This window comes from Schistocerca americana, chromosome 4, assembly GCF_021461395.2.
Source record: "Schistocerca americana isolate TAMUIC-IGC-003095 chromosome 4, iqSchAmer2.1, whole genome shotgun sequence".
Lineage (NCBI taxonomy): Eukaryota > Metazoa > Arthropoda > Insecta > Orthoptera > Acrididae > Schistocerca > Schistocerca americana.
The window spans coordinates 182,142,233-182,159,870 of NC_060122.1; the positions used below are offsets into that span (position 1 = coordinate 182,142,233).

Genomic DNA, 17,638 nt, shown 5'->3' on the forward strand with positions numbered 1-17,638 from the left:
AGTGTGCCCTAGGTGTAAGGCAGTCCCTTGGTGGTCGCCGGAAGTCGCTGAAGCAATTAAGGAGTGTGGGCGAGATCTACAGCAGCATAAGTAACACCCTTCCCTGCCCACATTTGCCAACTTATCGAACAACATAATCAGGAGTGTTGGGAGAGATATGCCTTGACCATTGGGTGCCATATGTCATCTTCCCAAGTCTGGGCAAAGATCAAACGTCTTTTCGGGTACTAGACCCCAGCAAGTGTTCCCGGTGTTACCATAAAAGGCGTGTTTCTACCAACACAAACGCAATTACTGAGCATTTTGATGAGCACTTTGTTCGAGCCTCTGCGTTGGAGAATTACCCGCCAGCCTTTCGCACTCTCAAACAGTGGATGGAAGGGAAAGTCCTCTCATTCAATACAAGCCACAGTGAATCCTATAACACCCCATTTACAGAGTGGGAGCTCCTCAGTGCCCTTGCACATTGCCCCGACACAGCTCCTGGACCTGATGGGATCCAAGCCAGATGATTAAACATCTCTCTTCAGACTAGGAGCGACATATCCTCGTCATCTTCAACCACATCTGGTGCGACGGCTTCTTTCCATCGCAATGGCGGGAGAGGACCATCATTCCGGTGCTCAAACCCGGTAAAACCCCGCTTGATGTGGATCAGCCTATCAGCCTCACCAACGTTCTTTGTAAGCTGCTGGAATGTATGGTGTGTCGGCGGTTGAGTTGGGTCCTGGAGTCATGTGGCCTACTGGCTCCATGTCAGGGTGGCTTCCGTCAAGGTCACTCAACAACTGATAATCTTCTGTCACTAGAGTCTGCCATGTGAACAGCGTTTTTCAGATGCCATCACATGGTTTCCATCTTTCTTGACTTACGTAAAGCATACGACACGACCTGGCGACATCATATCCTTGCCACATTCTATTAGTGGGGTCTCGGGGGATAGCTCCTGATTTTTCTCTGAAACTTCCTGTCGCTCCGTACTTTCTGTGTTGAAGTTGGTGCCTCCCATAGTTCCATCTACATCCAGGAGAATGGAGTCCCACAGGGCTCAGTACTGAGTCTCTCTATTTTTAGTGGCCATTAACGGTCTAGCAGCAGCTGTCGGGCCCTCCGTCTCACCTTCTCTGTATTCAGATGACTTCTGCATTTTGTACTGCTGCTCCAGTACTGGTGTTGCTGAGCGTTGCCTACAGGGAGCCATCCACAAGGCGCAGTCGTGGGCTCTAGCGCATGGCCTCCAGTTTTCCGCTATGAAGATGTGTGTCATGCATTTCTGTCGGCATCGTACTGTTCATCTGGAACCAGCTCTTTACCTTAATGATGATCCACTCACTGTAGTGAAGACATATCAGTTCTTAGGTCTGGTTTTCAATGCTCTTTTGACTTGGCTTCCTCATCTTCGGCAGCTTAAACGGAAGCGTTGGCAGCACCTCCGCTACCTGAGCAACACCAACTGGGGTTCAGATCGCTCCACACTGCTGCATCTCTACAGAGCCCTTGTTCAATCCCGCCTTGACTATGGGAGTCTGGTTTATGGTTCGGCGGCGCCCTCAGCGTTGCATGTGCTCGACCCAGTGCACCACTGTGGTGTTCACCTAGTGATGGGAACTTTTAGGACGAGTCCGGTGACCACTGTCCTGGTGGAGGCCGTGAGTGCTTCTATTGCAAATCCGATGTGCACAACTGCTCACCAGTTACATTGCACATATTCGTAGTTCTCCTGAGCATCCAAATTACTGTCTCCTTTTTCCACCCACGGCTGTCCATTTCCTGCATTGGTGGCCCAGGTCAGGGCTAATGATTGCAGTTTGTGTGTGATCCTTTCTGTCTGAACAGGAGTCCTTCCCTTTACCACCTCCCATCCAGGTCTGTCTGCATACACATCCATGGTGTACACCTAGGCCACAGATTGGTCTGGACCTTTCACATGATTCTAAGGACTCTGTTACTCCTATCACTCTCCGCTGTCACTTCCTCTTGATTTTTGAAGTGTTCTGGGGCTCTGAAGTTGTTTACAACGACGGCTCGATAGCTGATAGTAATGTTGGCTTTGCCTTTATCCACAGAGGCCATATTGAACAGCATTCCTTGTCCGATGGCTGCAGTGCATTCACTGCAGAGCTGCTGGCCACATCTTGTGCACTTCAGTATATCCGTTCAGGCCCCAAGGAATCGTTTCTTCTGTGTACTGACTCCTTGAGCAGCCTACAAGCTTTCGATCAGTGCTACCCTCGCCTTCAGTGGAGTCCATCCATGCTCTGGACTAGTCCTGTCATTCAGTGGTGTTTGTGTGGACCCCAGGACATGTCGGCATCCCAGGCAACGAACTTGCCGACAGGCTGGCCAAACAGGTTATGCGGAAACCTGACCTGCGTTCTGATGTATGGCACACGGTTTTTCAGCTTTGGGAGATGGAATGGCATTACAGTACGCACAACAAACTGCATGTCATTAAGGAGACTACGAATATCTGAAAGTCTTCCATGCGGGCCTCTCGAAGGGAATCAGTCGTCCTCTGCCGGCTCCGCATTGGCCACGCTTGGGCGACCCACGATTACCTCTTGCACCATGAAGCCCCACCTTAGGGTCGGTGCCGCTCCCGGTTGACAGTGGCCCATATTCTTGTGCACTGTCCCACTTTAACTGCCCAGCAATGAAATCTTGGGTTACCAGACTCGTTGCCACTCATTATATCTGACAATGCCTCATTGGCTGATTTAGTTTTACGTTTTACTTGTGAAGGTGGGTTTTATCATTTGATCTAAGTTTTAGCTCATGTCCTTTGTTCCTCTGTGTCCTCCACCCTAGTACTTCCAGGGTGGAGGTTTCAATGCGTTAGGCCGACCGTTGTGGCCGAGCGGTTCTAGGTGCTTCAGTCCGGAACCGCGCTGCTGCTAAGGTCGCAGGTTCGAATCCTGCCTCAAGCATGGATGTGTGTGATGTCTTTAGGTTAGTTAGGTTTAAGTAGTTCTAAGTCCAGGGGACTGATGACCTCAGATGTTAAGTCCCATAGCGCTTAGAGCCATTTGAACCTTTTTTTTTTTTTTTTTTTTTAAAAAATGTGTTGCAGAGTGGCTGGCTTTTCCTTTTCATTCTCATGTGGTCGGCCAGCCACTGTAATATGCTTTCTTGTTTTACTCTCATCTGTTTCTAGTTTGTCTGTTGTTTTCTTGTCCTCTTTTGTTCCTTTTAGTGTTCGTTGCCTTTCCTTCGTTCTTGTGGTTTTTTCCTTTCTTTCTGTTTTGTGTTATATGTCTCGTCTGTTTTATTCTCACACTTCGTGGCATTGTTTTATTACGAACAAGGCACGAATGACCTCATTGTTTGGTCCCTCCCCTCCCCCCCTTTTAAACAAACCAACCAACCAACCAAGATGCTCTACCCTGGCTCCCTCTGTGTTTGCGTGTTGCGCTGTAGGATGAAAATGGATCCGGTAATTGTATCAGAACACAAAGAGAACCCAATATTGAGGATGATGAACAGCATTTTCGAGTAAGGACACCGATGGGCTCTACAGGAAAACCAAGGGCTTATGGTCGGTAATTAAATGAAAGTTTGCACCACACAAGAACACTTGAAACTCTTTTAAGGCATAGACAATAGGAAGAGCTTCTTTCACCACCAGAGAATAATGTTGCTGAGGTGAGTCGAGTGTTTTTAATGCAAAGCTGATAGGATGTTCGGAGTCATATGAATGGCTACAGGCTAGGATCGCCCCCAGCCCGTGATTGTGGGACACATGTGGCCAGAACTGATACTTGGCAGGTTGAAATGTTGCAAGAGACAATGCAGAGTGAAGACTGCCCTTAAGCTGCGCAGAAACGCTCTCACGAACAGTAGACCAAACAAAAGGAGTCCTTTTCTGAGCAACAGATGCAAGGAGTGAATGATGATAGCATCTCAGTGGGTAATCTTATGATAGTATGCCACTTTGCCAAGGAATGCCTGAAGTTCTCGTATGGATGAGACGGGGGGGGGGGGGGGGGGGGCAAAGCTGTAATGGCAACAGCATGTTATTCCATGGGCCGCACACCCAGTTGGGATATTTTGTATCCCAGATAAACAATAGAAGGTGGGGAAATGAGAGATTTCAGGAGATTACATTTGAGCCCCATTGCCTGTAGAACAATAAACAAAGATCTGAGGTTCCACAGGTGATCTTCCATGGGAGCACCTGTCATGTCGATATCATAAAGATAGTGAATGGTTAAGGATAGTTCAGGGTTTGAGGATGATGTATGCCCACGAAATAGTCTGGAAAACTTACCCCAGGGCAAATGGATCAAAAAACTGAAATCATAAGGACTCCAAATTGTAAGGCACTTGGTCCGACACCAGATGCATGGCATCTGCAACAGAAAAATGAAAAGTAACAGTCATCTAACCCTGATAGATTTTCAGTACTCACATTGCTAACCACAAAGTACATGACAAAGTGGACAATGACTTGTAAACTGTGTTGGCCATGAATTAACTGAGAAGAGGAATCTGGTGTTTGTCACAACTTACAAGCTGATACTCAACGTGTGCCAAGATGGGGCATTGGAGGTGGGTGAACAACTGTTGGTTGAGCTCAGGTCATGTAGCTAACAACTTTTTCAACACAGCAGTACACACCTAGTGTTACAGAAATGACTGGAGCGAAAACTCCATACAAGAGCCGAATGGCAGAAAAAGTACAGAAAACGAAACACATGAAAGTGCAACCTTCAGTGTTGCCACTTGGTGTTCTACTAAGGAACACAAGGATATGTGTGGCAGTAAAAGAGAGAAAAGTTATTGGGCCATGTGGTGATTTCAACAAGAATACAATTGACAGAGCCAGAATATGCAAATAAACAGTAGGGGTGCCACATTGTTTAATATTCCACATCAAGGAATGTATAGTGCTGCAAAACAATCTGGGATTAGGCAAATAAATAAATAAATAAATAAATAAATAAAAAGCCAAGTGAGGGAATACCTAAAGACTGCACAAACAATGCTGTTTCCTGATGGGGTGAGAATTGAACATAGAATACCTTAAGTAAAATGTGCATCTTTTGTATCAAACTGTTTTTAGATCTAAAAAGCAAACCAGATTGTAAATATATATCATTGCAGATCACTGATGTTTTTGTATTAATAAACACAGATACACACTTACTTAAAATTATACAGACGTATTTAAAATACCTTCAATAATTATGAAGCAACTATGGACAATATGATCACACGAATGAAGAATACAACTACTTGAACACATCAGTCAACATTACGGTTATAACAGTATTTCCTCCTAGGTATTGCACATCCTAATACTATTCAAGACTAGCATGACGTTTCCTTATCAGCGTGGGAACCCCAAGTATATGATCTAGTTACTGGAGGCTAGTTGCTTGAACAGAATGTAACTTGTCACAAAAGTGATGTTACTGGTGTAATACATGCCTTGTTATGCTAAAGCCAGTATTTAATGAATACATCAGTATTATTGCTCATCTTCTTATTTTATTTATAGATAATACTAGTGTGAAGCTAATTGAAAGTACGGTAATGGCAGGTAGCATTTGATGGAATTTTTTTTTTTTCCAGAAGCAAATTAGGGAGGTGTATTGCACTGGTGCTCCGATACTACAAGGGTAGCTCGTTGAATGGAGTCTTAATTTCAGAATGAATTCAAGTGGGGTAGTCGTAATAAAATGAAATTTGCTTAACTTGAAACATCGTATAAAGCTTAAAAGGGAACCTACATTTGTACATTTGGGTAAAGCGGTTCACAGTACTGACTGGAATATAGTATTTTAAATTCTGCAGGTAGCAGGCATAAATTATAGGGTGCGAGAGGTTACCTAGAACTTGTATGGAAATGAGACTGCAGTTACGAGATGAAGGATATGAAAGGTAAAGAGTAGTCAAGACTGATCCATAGCTAAGAAACATTGAAATAATTACGTATCTGTGATGTTAACAGAAAGAAACAATGCACTTCTCAAGGTGCAGCACTTGAACACAGAATGCTGCCCATCACAGAGGCCAGAATGCCAGGCAAACAGCAGGTGGCATATTTAGGTGGTACACTTTCAAAACAGTGTAGTCACAGTTATCTTTACAATCAATACTGTAGAGGGTACATCATTCAGCTGCTGAGAATACACTGCCACCTGGGGCCGACTGTCAGGTGGTGTGGCCTATTTGACTTCGAACGCAAATTGGAGGCGGGCAACTGTGGTTTTGTGTTAAATCAGCAAACATGAGCGTTGACCATGAATCTCAAAGGCTTCCTGTGAGAGCAAAAGTTTCAGTAGTTCAGATTTTAAAGTCACTGTTATTTGATGCTAAAGGAACAGAACCTAGAGAGCAGTAGAGGTATGTACATGGAGGTGACAGAAGTCATGGGATGGTGATATATACATATACTGATGATGGTAGTGTTGCATACACGAGATATAAAAAGGCAGTGCATTGGCCCAGTTCTCACTTGTATTGAGCTGATTCATGCAGAAAGGTTTCCGACATGATTACGGCCCCCCGATGGGAATCGACAGACTTCAAACGCAGTATGGTAGTTAGAGCTCGACATGTGGGATGTACCATTTTGGAAATCATTAGGAAATTCAGTATTCCTACATCCACAGATACCAGACAATGCAGTTGCTGAAGGCCTTTGCTTAATGAATGAGAGCAGCAGCTTTTGCGTAGAGTTGTCAGTGGTAACAGATAAGCAACACTGCTTGAAATAACAGCAGAAATGATTGTGGGACATACGATGAACATATCCATTACAACAGTGCAGTGAAATTTGATGTTAATGGGCTATAGCAACAGACAACCGACCCAAGTGCAATGGTAACAGCACATCATTGCCTGCAGTGCCTCTCCTGGGCTTTTGACCATTTTGGTTGAATCCTAGATGGAAAACTGTGGCCTGGTTAGATGAATCCTGATTTCAGGTGGTAAGAGCTGTTGGAAGGGTTTGGGACACGCACCCCACAAAGCCATGTACCCAAGTTGTCAACAAGGCAGTGTGCAAGCTGGTGGTGGCTGTATAATGGTGTAGGCTGTGTGTACATGGAATGAACTGGTTCCTCTGGTCAAACGAACAGATCATTGACTAGAAATGGTTATGTTCCGGTACTTGGAGGCCATTTGTAGCCATTCATGGACTTCACGTTTCCAGACAATGATGGGATTTTTTTGCTTGACAGTGTGCCATGCCATCGGACCAGAATTGTTCTGGACAGTTCAAGCGAATGATTTGGTCACCCAGAATGCCTGACATGAATCCCATCCAACACCTATGGGGCATAATCAAGAAGTCAATTCATGCACAAAGTAAAGCAATAGCAACACTTCTGCAGTTACGGATAGTTGTAAAGGCAGCATGGCATTTCTCTTGAGAACTTCCGATGACTTGTTGAATCCATGATGCGTTGAGCTGCTTCACTACGTCTTGCAAAAGGAGTCTGACATGATATTAGGAAGTAATACCATGACTTCTGTCACCTCAGTGTATTAGCATTGTCAATCTTGATTGAGATGTCATCAATGCAAAAGTTGGTTTAAGCGTGACAGTAATTTAGTAAGCATGGTCTCTTTTCAGTGGACATACCCTTGTCTCCCGTATAACATTGAACAGGATGAACAAACCAGATGGAGGAGGACCTACAGTTTAATACAGGTTCCAAACTATGGTGCAGTGCTGTATTTGGCTCATTAACGTACAGTACGAGAGGCGCCCCCCCCCCCCCCCCCCACTCCGTGCTCACTGCTATTTGGCGGGTTCATGCTTGGCTACCATGGGCCCCAAGCCTATGCGGCATCTTTTCCCTTCTATGCCGCGTGTCTATCCTCTTGCTGTTATTTTTCCTCCTTCCTTGGGGAACATGTCTGGGCTGTTTTTGGAAATGTATTCTGCATTTTCAGTAGTCAGTATCAGAGCACTCTCCACTGTTTTTCATTCCTCTTTTCTTTCTTCAGTGTTTGCGGTTTCTCTTTTTCTTCTGCCTCCCAGTGTGCTCCTTGAAGGCCAGCCTACATGTCTTGTCGCGTAACAGGTGATTGGGTAATGCTTAATTCCCAGCCGTGGGTCGACAGATAGGGTTCGCATGTACCTCCTGGTACAGGCCGGGCTCAGGGAGGGGTGACTGCCTGAGCTGCTACCTTCCCACATTGCGGATTGGTCCCTCTGTCTGGTGTTTGGGAGGTGTGACCTGAGGTGTGAACAATCACCTGTGATGGTTGTGCCCTCCTTCGGAAGGTGGCCCCCAGTTGGAAGGAGCATACCATTGGAGATGCAGGCAGTCGTGGAGATTTTCTCGCAATGAGCCACTCCTCTTCGCAGTCAGCAGCTATGAAATGCAAATGCAATGAGGCTAACGATTGAAAGATCCTCTCAGCTACACCACAGTTCCTCCTGGTTTCACTTACAGAAGACACTCAGTCCTTCACTACAGTAAATCTGTTAATTATTCAGAAAGATGTTGATGAAATTGCTGGCCCTGTGAAATCATGCTCTCATTTATGCAGTGGCACTTTGCTTTTAGATACTACTTCAGATTCTCAAGCCCAACAACTGCTTGCAGCTTTGCTCCTCCATGGCTATCCTGTTTGTGTCGAGGCCCATTGAATGCTGAATTCTTCCTGTGGTGTTATTTACTCTTGGCTGCTCGATGGTCTGACCGAGGCAGAAATTCAAATGTACCTTGCTGATCAGGATGTCATTGCAGTCCATTGGTTGATGAAAAAAGTATATAACTTCTTAGTGCCCGCGTGCACACTCTTTCTTACTTTTGATAGTGGTTCTTCCGTCAAAGGTCAAAGCAGGTTATGAAGTTATCACAGTCAGGCCGTATATTCTGAACCCGATGCACTGCTGCTAGTGTCACTGTTACAACCACACTCGAGAGTCCTGTCTACACCCAGCCATATGTGTAACATGTGGTTGGAATGCTCACGAGGGCACCTGTCCGCCTCCTCCTCCCTGCTGCATCAACTGCAGTGGTGACCATGCAGCCTCCTCCTGTATTGTCTGTGTTTCTCGATGAATGAGCTGTCCAGGAGATCCGGATGAAGGAAAAAGTGCCTTACCCAGGCGCTCGCAAGTTGTTGGCTAGCCGGAAACCATGTGATCTGTCATCTGGCATGTACAGTACTGTTCATGCTACATCTCACTCCACAAAAGACACGGCCACACAGACATGCGACTTGTAATTTAGCACTGTGGTTGTGAACTCGTCCAGTGTCATGGTAGTGTCCCCATCCCCACATCCAGCTGTGCAACACGCCACCAAACTTTCGCCTGATGGGGTGAAGTCGTCAGCTACACAACTGGCAGGCTGGAAAGGACAGAAGGAATACTTCCATGAAGACTTCCTACGTCCCTTCAGCCAACCGATGTCCGAATCTTCCTCTGCCAGCAGGAAAGGCTCCAGGAAGGTAAACAAAGGCAAATGGTCTTCTCCTTCACTGACTTGACAATCCTCTCCAACGGTGTTGACACGTGATACCCTCATGCGGCCAACCTCCATGTCACCGGTGTGCACCACCAACTATTTTTCTGCCCTTGCTGATGCTTCTGTAGACCTCGTGGAGAAGATGTCCTGCCTCTGTGCCCTGTAGCAGAAAGTCTTCGAAGGCTGGCTGTCGGCAGCCACTGAGGTGACACTCCCAGTTTCTTCCTCGTCATGACACTGCACCCATGGAACGTTCATGATCTTTGATCCAACAGACCTCTTTGTTTACGGCTGTTCTTAGAAACGCAGTGCCCACATGTTCTATGCCTTCAGGAAACTAAATTGCATGCTCACGACTGCTTTGGTCTCTCAAATTTCTTCCCAGTCCATTTTGACCCCCCACCCACCTGCGAGGATGGCATTCCATTTCATGGGGGAATCGTGCTGCTCTTGCAGGATGGGATTCATAGTCCACCCATCTCCCTGACTACCTGCTTTCAGGCTGGTGTGGTTCACCTTTTCCTTCCTCACTTTTCCCTTTTTATTGTTTACATCCTTCCGTCATTTGATGTCATTGGGGCAGACTTCCTCCAGCTTATTGGGCAGCTAACTCATTCCTTTCTGCTGCTCAGTGACTTCAATGTGCATCATCTCCTTCGCGGTTCTCCCAGAACCTGTCCAAGAGGTGCCTTCTTGGTTGCCTTCTCAATCAACTCAACCTCTTCTGCCTTAATGCAAGAGCACCCATGTTCCTTTCAGACTCTACGCACACCTGTTCCCATTTGGACCTATCCTTCTGCACTGCCCAGCTTGCCCATCATCTAGAGTGGTCCATTCCCTCTGACATATACTTGAGCAACCATTTCCTGTGTGCTATCCATTTGCTGACCCCACCTGCGTGCACATCCAAATGGCGGTTTACTAAGGCTGAATGGAAGCTTTACCTCTCCCTGTCGACCTTTGACGAACATCATTTCCCTAGTTGTGATGACCAGTTGGAATATCTTGCAAACATTATCCTTACTGCTGCAGAAAGTTCCTCTTTACAGTGCCGTGTCCTGGTCTCCTGGTGGACTGAGGTGTGCTGTGATGCAATTCGTGTGTGGAGATGGGATCTGTGCATTTTTAACCATCATCGTACGATGGCAAACTGCATACATTATAAACAGTTGCGTGCACAGTGTCATCACATTCTTTGGGATAGCAAGAAAGCTAGCTGGATTTCATTCACTAGTTCTTTTAACAGTTCCACTCCCTCTTCTGTAATGTGGTGCAACTTGGGTGCCCTCTGGGACTAAGATCCATTTCCCAATTTCTGGCCTGACAGTAGCAGATGATTCATCGTGGACCCTATTGCTGTCTTCAACACCTTGGGCCGTCATTTTGTGGAGATTTTGGGCTCCTCCAACTATAACCATGCCTTCCTCCATCAGAAATAAGCAGAGGAGTCTCAGAATCGTGAGTGCTGCAAAGCTGCCTTTACTGTGAGGGAGCTAGATCATGCTCTCACTTCATCCCAATCCTCCACACCAGGGCCAGATGATGTTCACATTCATAGGTTGCAGCACTTTTCTCTTGTGGGCAAGCACTTTCTGCTTCATATGTACAACTGCATATGGGGAGAGGGCCCATTTCCCAGTTGCTGGTGTGAAGCCACTGTCATACCCATATTTAACCGCAGTAAAGACCAACCCACCCTTCTAGCTACCGCTCCATTTCTCTCACCAGCTGTGCTTGCAAGGTGATGGAACATGATTCATGCCCAGCTGGTGTTGTGGCTCGAGTCTTGCAAACTATTAACCACTAGAGTGTTTGGATTTAGAGCATGATGTTCTGCAATTGGTCATCTTGTCACTTTGTCCACCCGTGTCGTGAATGATTTTGTGCAGAAATACCAGACTGGCCGTATTTTTTGATCAGGAGAAAGCCTACGACACCTGCTGGAGGACTGGTATCCTCCGTACTCTTTACATGTGGGGCTATTGTGGTCGCCTGCTCCATTTCCTTCAGGAATTTTTAAAAGTTTGAGTTTTCAAGGTAGTTGTGGGTTATGCCTTGTCGGACACCTTTATTCAGGGAAAATGTGTGCCTCAGGGTTCCGTTCTGAGTGTCATCCTCTATGGCCTGTCTCCTCACAGGCATCTTTGACTCCCTTTTCATTGACGATTTTACTATCTATTGCAGTTCTCCACGGACCTGTCTCATTGAGTGGCACCTCCAGCGATGTCTCGACAGTCTTTACTGATGGCACATAGACAATGGCTGTGGTTTTCCCATTGATAAAACCCGTTTGTATGAATTTCTGGCAGCACAATTCGTTTCTTCCACTGTCATTACATCTTGAGCCTGTTGCTCTTCCATTCATTGAAATTCCTGGGAGCAGATCCAACCACCCTCCTCTGTTTGTACTGGTCCCTTGTCCTTCCAAAACTAGACGAAGGGTGTTTCATTTGTGCATATGCACATTCTTCCCTCTTACACAGTCTCAGTACTATCCACCATCGTGGCACCTCTTTGGCTAGTAATGCCTTTTACACTAGCCCAGTTGAGAGTCCGTATGCAGAAGCTGCCAAACTACCGCTGTCCTGCTGCTGTGACTTTCTCCTTAGCAGATACACACGCCATTTGCGATGCGTGGCACCCATCCTATGCCTTCTTCTTCGATGACTCCTCTGATCACCAGTATGGGTGCTTCCTCGCTTCACTGTTTCCTCATGGAGGTTGCTTTTGGCTCTTGCTCCAGCAGCTTAACTTCATGCTACCTGCAACTTTTCCAGTGGGTATAAACCCTTCACTACCTTGGCTTTGTGTGGCGGCCGATATTCACCTTGGCCATCATTCGCTTCCTAAAGACACTACTCCAGCCTTGCTCTATCACCCTCAGTTTCATGACCTTCGCACGGAACTTTGCGGTAGTACCTTTGAGTATACTGGTGTCTCTCAGACTGACCATGGCGTTGGGTGTGCCTTCATCATTGGCACCAATGTTTTTCAGTATCAGCTTTTGGAACACTGCTCCAGTATTTATAGCAAGAGTTCTTCGCCCTGTATCAGGCCACACAGTACATCCGGCCACACAGGCTTTACTATTGCGTCATCTGCTCCGACTCTCTGTGTGGCAAAGCGTCTGTGTACTGTACGCCATCCTTGCCTGAGTGCAACGGGTCCAGGAAAGCTGTCACTTGCTCACTCTTGATGGAGCCACTGTGATTTTTTATGCGGGTTCCTGGTCACGTCGGTCGGCCACAGTCCTTGGACCTCAGCACGCAAGTTCTGACATTCCCCCTGATAATCTCTGTGTTGCTGTCTGTCGACAGCTGGTGTCACATTGGCGTCAACACCTGATCCTTCCTTCATGGAAACACTCAGGTTTATTAAGCCCCTCCCAGCAGTTTGGACAACCTCCTCTTGGCCCTCTCACCATGAGGAGATCATTTTAGCTAGGTCGCATATCGGGTACTTGTCTTTTTAACCATCACCATATGTTAAGTGGTGCTGTCCCACATTTTTGTACTCATTGCACTTAACCTTTGATGGTCCGCCATTTTCTGATGGAGCGCTGAACACCTTGCTGTTGTGCGCCCAAAAACCCCTCTGCTATTTTCTGATGGAATGCCATTTGTTTAACCACTTACGTTCTCGTATGTGTTTCCCATCTGAGTTATTGGCCGTTTCGGTGAACACTGCGCAGGCTGTCGACTGCGTTTTACTTGTTATCCGTCGTAGCAGTTTGGGGAAGGCTTGGTAGACCTTTCTCCATGTCGCTGGTTTTAGCTGTCTTCTCTTCCGTGAGTTGAGGTTAATGTGTAGTCATATTGAACTCCTCTCTTTGTCTTTGTGTTGTACAGTTCTGATGTGGGAATGTAAGACCCTAGTTGTTTTTGCGCCCTAAAACAAAACAATTACAAGAGTGTCGAACCGTAGCTCTTTAAATCCACTGTCCAGAAACAACCTCTGAAGTAGTGAGACACGCTTTCATATTGATTTTGGCTTATACATATGATATCACAATGTGCACCCAGTTTTCGTAGCATTTTAAGCACATAGGGTTATTCAGTAGTTAAATTATGGTCATCCTGTGACCACTGACTTGCTAGAATTCAGTGATGATTGTGTAGTGACTGCTAGTCAATCCCTCCTGTTGTTATATTCTGTTACCTATTGTTAATTGCAAGAAGTTTGAATTTCCGTTTCTTACTCTGCCAGTGTGTACAAAGTGACTTTACTCTTTTCAACATTGAGTTGTCTCTGAGAATTCTTATGGGAGTAATTATTCCCTGCATTCATTACTTGCATTCCCAATATTCTCATTACTCTAACCTTACAGAGCGAAAAAATTATTTCGAATGTTGGCAGTGTGGGAGTGTTAACAACTTCTTCTTCATTATTATTTATTTTCCAGCTTGTATTTGTGTAAAATCAGGTCTTTTTGTTTGTACCTTCACTAGGTTGTGAATTGATGATTACCATTGATCTTTACTGATCTGCGAAATTTTGACACTCAAAGTTGATCAAAGTTCCGAATGAAATAATCAGTTTTAACCAGCCAGGAAGTTTCTAATCAGTGCATATTCCTTTGCAGGATGCAAATTAGTTCTGGAAACAGTCCTCTGCGTTCTGACTAAGTCATTTCTCCACAGTATCCATTCTTGTGGTACTGCTTGTCCCGCAAGGTATGCAGAAGAATTTGTGTAAGTTGAAGTGTTTGAAAGCCCCCCCCCCCCCCCCCCCCCCAATAGCAATGGACTAGAGTATAGCTTGTATAGGGGTGAAACTTCGAAAATAAACAGTACGTGTATGGAGATAAGAGGCTTATGGAATGTGGTGCCATGTAAGAAAACTAAAGATAGGGTGGGTAAGGCATATAACTAATGAAATGTACAGAATAGATTTGAGGAGGGAAGAAATTCATGGCACAACTTTGGTAAAAGAAGGGATTGGTTGAGAAGACACATCCTGGGTCATCGAGGAATAGTCAGTTTGGTTGCAGCGAGGGGGATTGTAAAGTGCGAGACCAAGGATTGATGTAGGTTGCAATAGTTATGCAGAGATAAAGAAGCCTGTACTGGATAGACTACTGTGTAGAGCTGCATCAAACCAATCTTTTGATGCAAAACAGCAACATCATCATCTGCCAAGAAATACTGACAGTTTGTACAGTTGAGATATTTCACAGATTTGAAACAAGCTGCAGTGCTTCATATACAACCTTGCCCTTGCTTTAATTACAGCCTTTCTTCAAATTTTAACTTAATAACTTATGTTAAACTATTTCACAAGAGACTTATTCTTGTTTTTTGAAATTTTGTATTTTTTTTAATAGGACGACTGTGGTGTTACAATTGTCATGGTCGAGGGAGAAAATTATTCTCAGCTAGAAGTTAAAAATTCAAAGCAATCAAAACAGAGTCCAGCTGCCAACAAAGACAATACTTCAAGGACAATGTATGTATTATTGCTGTTGTAGATTAAATGTTCACTTTTATTCTTAGAGATACTTAATCAGCTTTGTTTTGTACATTTTACTCAAATCTGTGAACTTATTTTTGTGTGTTATTGTACATAATTAAAGGAATAATGCTTCTTCTCAGGTGTTCGCAGGATTCTATCATCACCTTACTTCCAACTGGTGCAGAGGCAGTCATGTGTGTGAGAGGAATTGAAAACACTAACCAGTTTACTGGAACACTTTTGGCAGAAACATGTGTAGATATATATAAAAAACTTTTTGAAGATTTGGGTTATGCAGAAGGTTCATATGATGGTGGTTTCAAGTAAGTTTGTTTTCTATTATGAGGACTTCAAATAAATGTTTCCTTCATAGAGATGAGCTTTATGTAGAATTAAAATTTTGAGGAACTCTTGCTTCTCTATTGCATCTCCTGTTCTGATATGATACATATGCATGGATGTCCTGGTTTCCTTCTTTTGAGCTATGTAATACTGATGTGTATCAGTTTCCAGTTCTCTGGCAGTTTGTGACTGAAAATATGAAACTGTCACAAGTAAGTATTTTGTATACGTAAAATAACAAAAACTTCCTAAGTTTAGCCAGCTACTGACCTAGCCTTAGAAAGTCCTAGGGGAATTTTCTGTTAGTTCTTTATATTTAGCTGTATTGCATTAAACTGTTGTAACATTAGTCTGGTTAAAAGCTGGATGGCTTCTTCAGGACACTTCTGTTTCAACACCAAGAAATACAAATATATCTGTGTGAAAAATGAGTGATAGAATTCATCTTATCTGGTGGTTTCTGTGGAAGTGCAGCTTTTTTCCTTGTATAGAGAACCTGTAATTATATAATTCTTTTCCTTCAGTTGCCATCTACCCATCAAACTTGAACATTCACATTCCACCTCAGATTTTACAATTAAATCCTAAGTTTATGCATATTCCTTCAGCTTCATACATTCATTTTGCGAAGACTTATGTCTCTGCAACTGTTGGCTATCCTTTTGAGTAATAAATATTTATGTAGCTGTAGCAAAACTTTGTAAACAGTCTTCTTGTTATGCCTGGCTATGACTCAGCATCTCCTCCATATGTTGAGTAGCAATCAGTCCTCATAATATTGTCATTAATTAGGATGTTATAGATGTAAGTTACATAATATGCATTAACCAACACTGGTTGCCACATTGTGATGTATATCCTTTTACACACTTGAATTATCATACTTACAGTGAAGATACAACCTAGTCTTCTTTTATTACCGAAAAGCGACTGGTTTCTGCAGGCAGTAGATCGCTTCACTCCATTTTGGCCATTTCCTGAGATACCCCTTTATCTTGGCACCTCAGAATTCATCCTTTCCATATTGATAAGTAATTTCACACATGTAGAATGAAACCATTTTATATTAACATACCTCAGTTAAGTCGCTTCTGTTTCACAAAGCCACATCAGTGTAGGTTGTTACACATTATTTGTAAGCATAACATTTATCTTAGATTTATTGAATTGCTGACAAACTTCAGTTCTCAGCCTGTGTGTTGTGAAACATTTTATTATTTCTTTCGTGGTTTGCTACAAGAATTCAGTAGAAAGGTGACTATCGTTCATCCAACTATTTTGGCCAAATGCCTGTAGCAGTTGCAAGCAAACCTATATGACATCTATCAGCTTATCTATTTGCCACTGTGTGGAGTCATAAACACATGCACTGATAGGATGGCAATGAGACTCAATTTTTAATATGCAAACAAGTTGTAATTTGAAGTAACTGGTTATTTATATAAATCGACAAATGACGTATGATAAGAGGTATTCACAGATAAGAAATGACAACAAAGATTAGAATGAATGAAATGTACTGGACAATTCGGAAAGAAAACTTATTGAAAATGGTGACCAGAAAATGATTTACTGAAGTGGTCAAATCAGGCTGTAAGAGCTGAAGAATAAAACTCTTATTTAATTTGCTTTCCATTTAATATTGTGTATGTTCTCTCTCTGTGGTAATCGGCATTAAATTTTTTAGGATGACCAATGTATTCTAATTCCAGCCTCCCTTACTCACTCAGACTTGTTCTCCACCAACTTTTATTTTGATATAAGGTTCTGCTTGTGTTGCCTTCAGAACCTTTGAGCCTTTTCTCTGTCCTTCTGTGCCAATAGAGAAAATATTGCTGCCCTTCATGGAATCCTATCCCACTTGCTCATTAAGTACTGTCCAATCTACAGAATCAACTCTAGTGACATTAAAATAAATTCGATATTGGGGTGCAACCTGTTCTACAGAGGCCTACCTGTATATAGATCCAGTCAGTCCCTATTAAGCAACAGTGCAGTTCTACATGTTACCATGACTCAATAATCCCTGAAATGTTTCCACAAGACATCTTTATTCTGTAATAAAAAATTATAATGCCCTATTATCCAGATCAAAACCCTACTGTTGCAATACTAAAAAGTCCACCTGAAAAACTATTTAAAATTTTGGCCTCCTACTCTGTTTTAGAACGTTACTACGAACCAGAATCACTCAACTAGTAGTAAAGAGCCATTCACAGATTCAGTAACTTGCCTGGATGACCTACTTGACTTGGCTTTCCTCCAGAGAGTTATTTCCACATGCTTTACAGTACTCTCGACCTAAGCATATCTTCAACTTAGCGTTTTAAAACATGAATCCCACAAAAAATTCTTTTCAAAGTCCTCACCTTCATACACCCCACTTCAGATATACTGGACTGGTAAAATAT

At 43.8% G+C, this 17,638-nt stretch overlaps 1 protein-coding gene across 4 annotated transcripts in view; it reads left to right on the forward strand.

Annotated features, from left to right (window-relative positions):
* Positions 1–17,638, forward strand: part of LOC124612253 — a 215,210-nt gene that overhangs the window by 120,985 nt on the left and 76,587 nt on the right. For all 4 annotated transcript variants that reach the window (XM_047140333.1, XM_047140334.1, XM_047140335.1 and 1 more), the window contains exons 14-15: positions 14,758–14,879; positions 15,026–15,208. In XM_047140333.1, the coding sequence (XP_046996289.1) occupies positions 14,758–14,879; positions 15,026–15,208 (305 nt within the window). The remainder of the gene's footprint in view (positions 1–14,757; positions 14,880–15,025; positions 15,209–17,638) is intronic.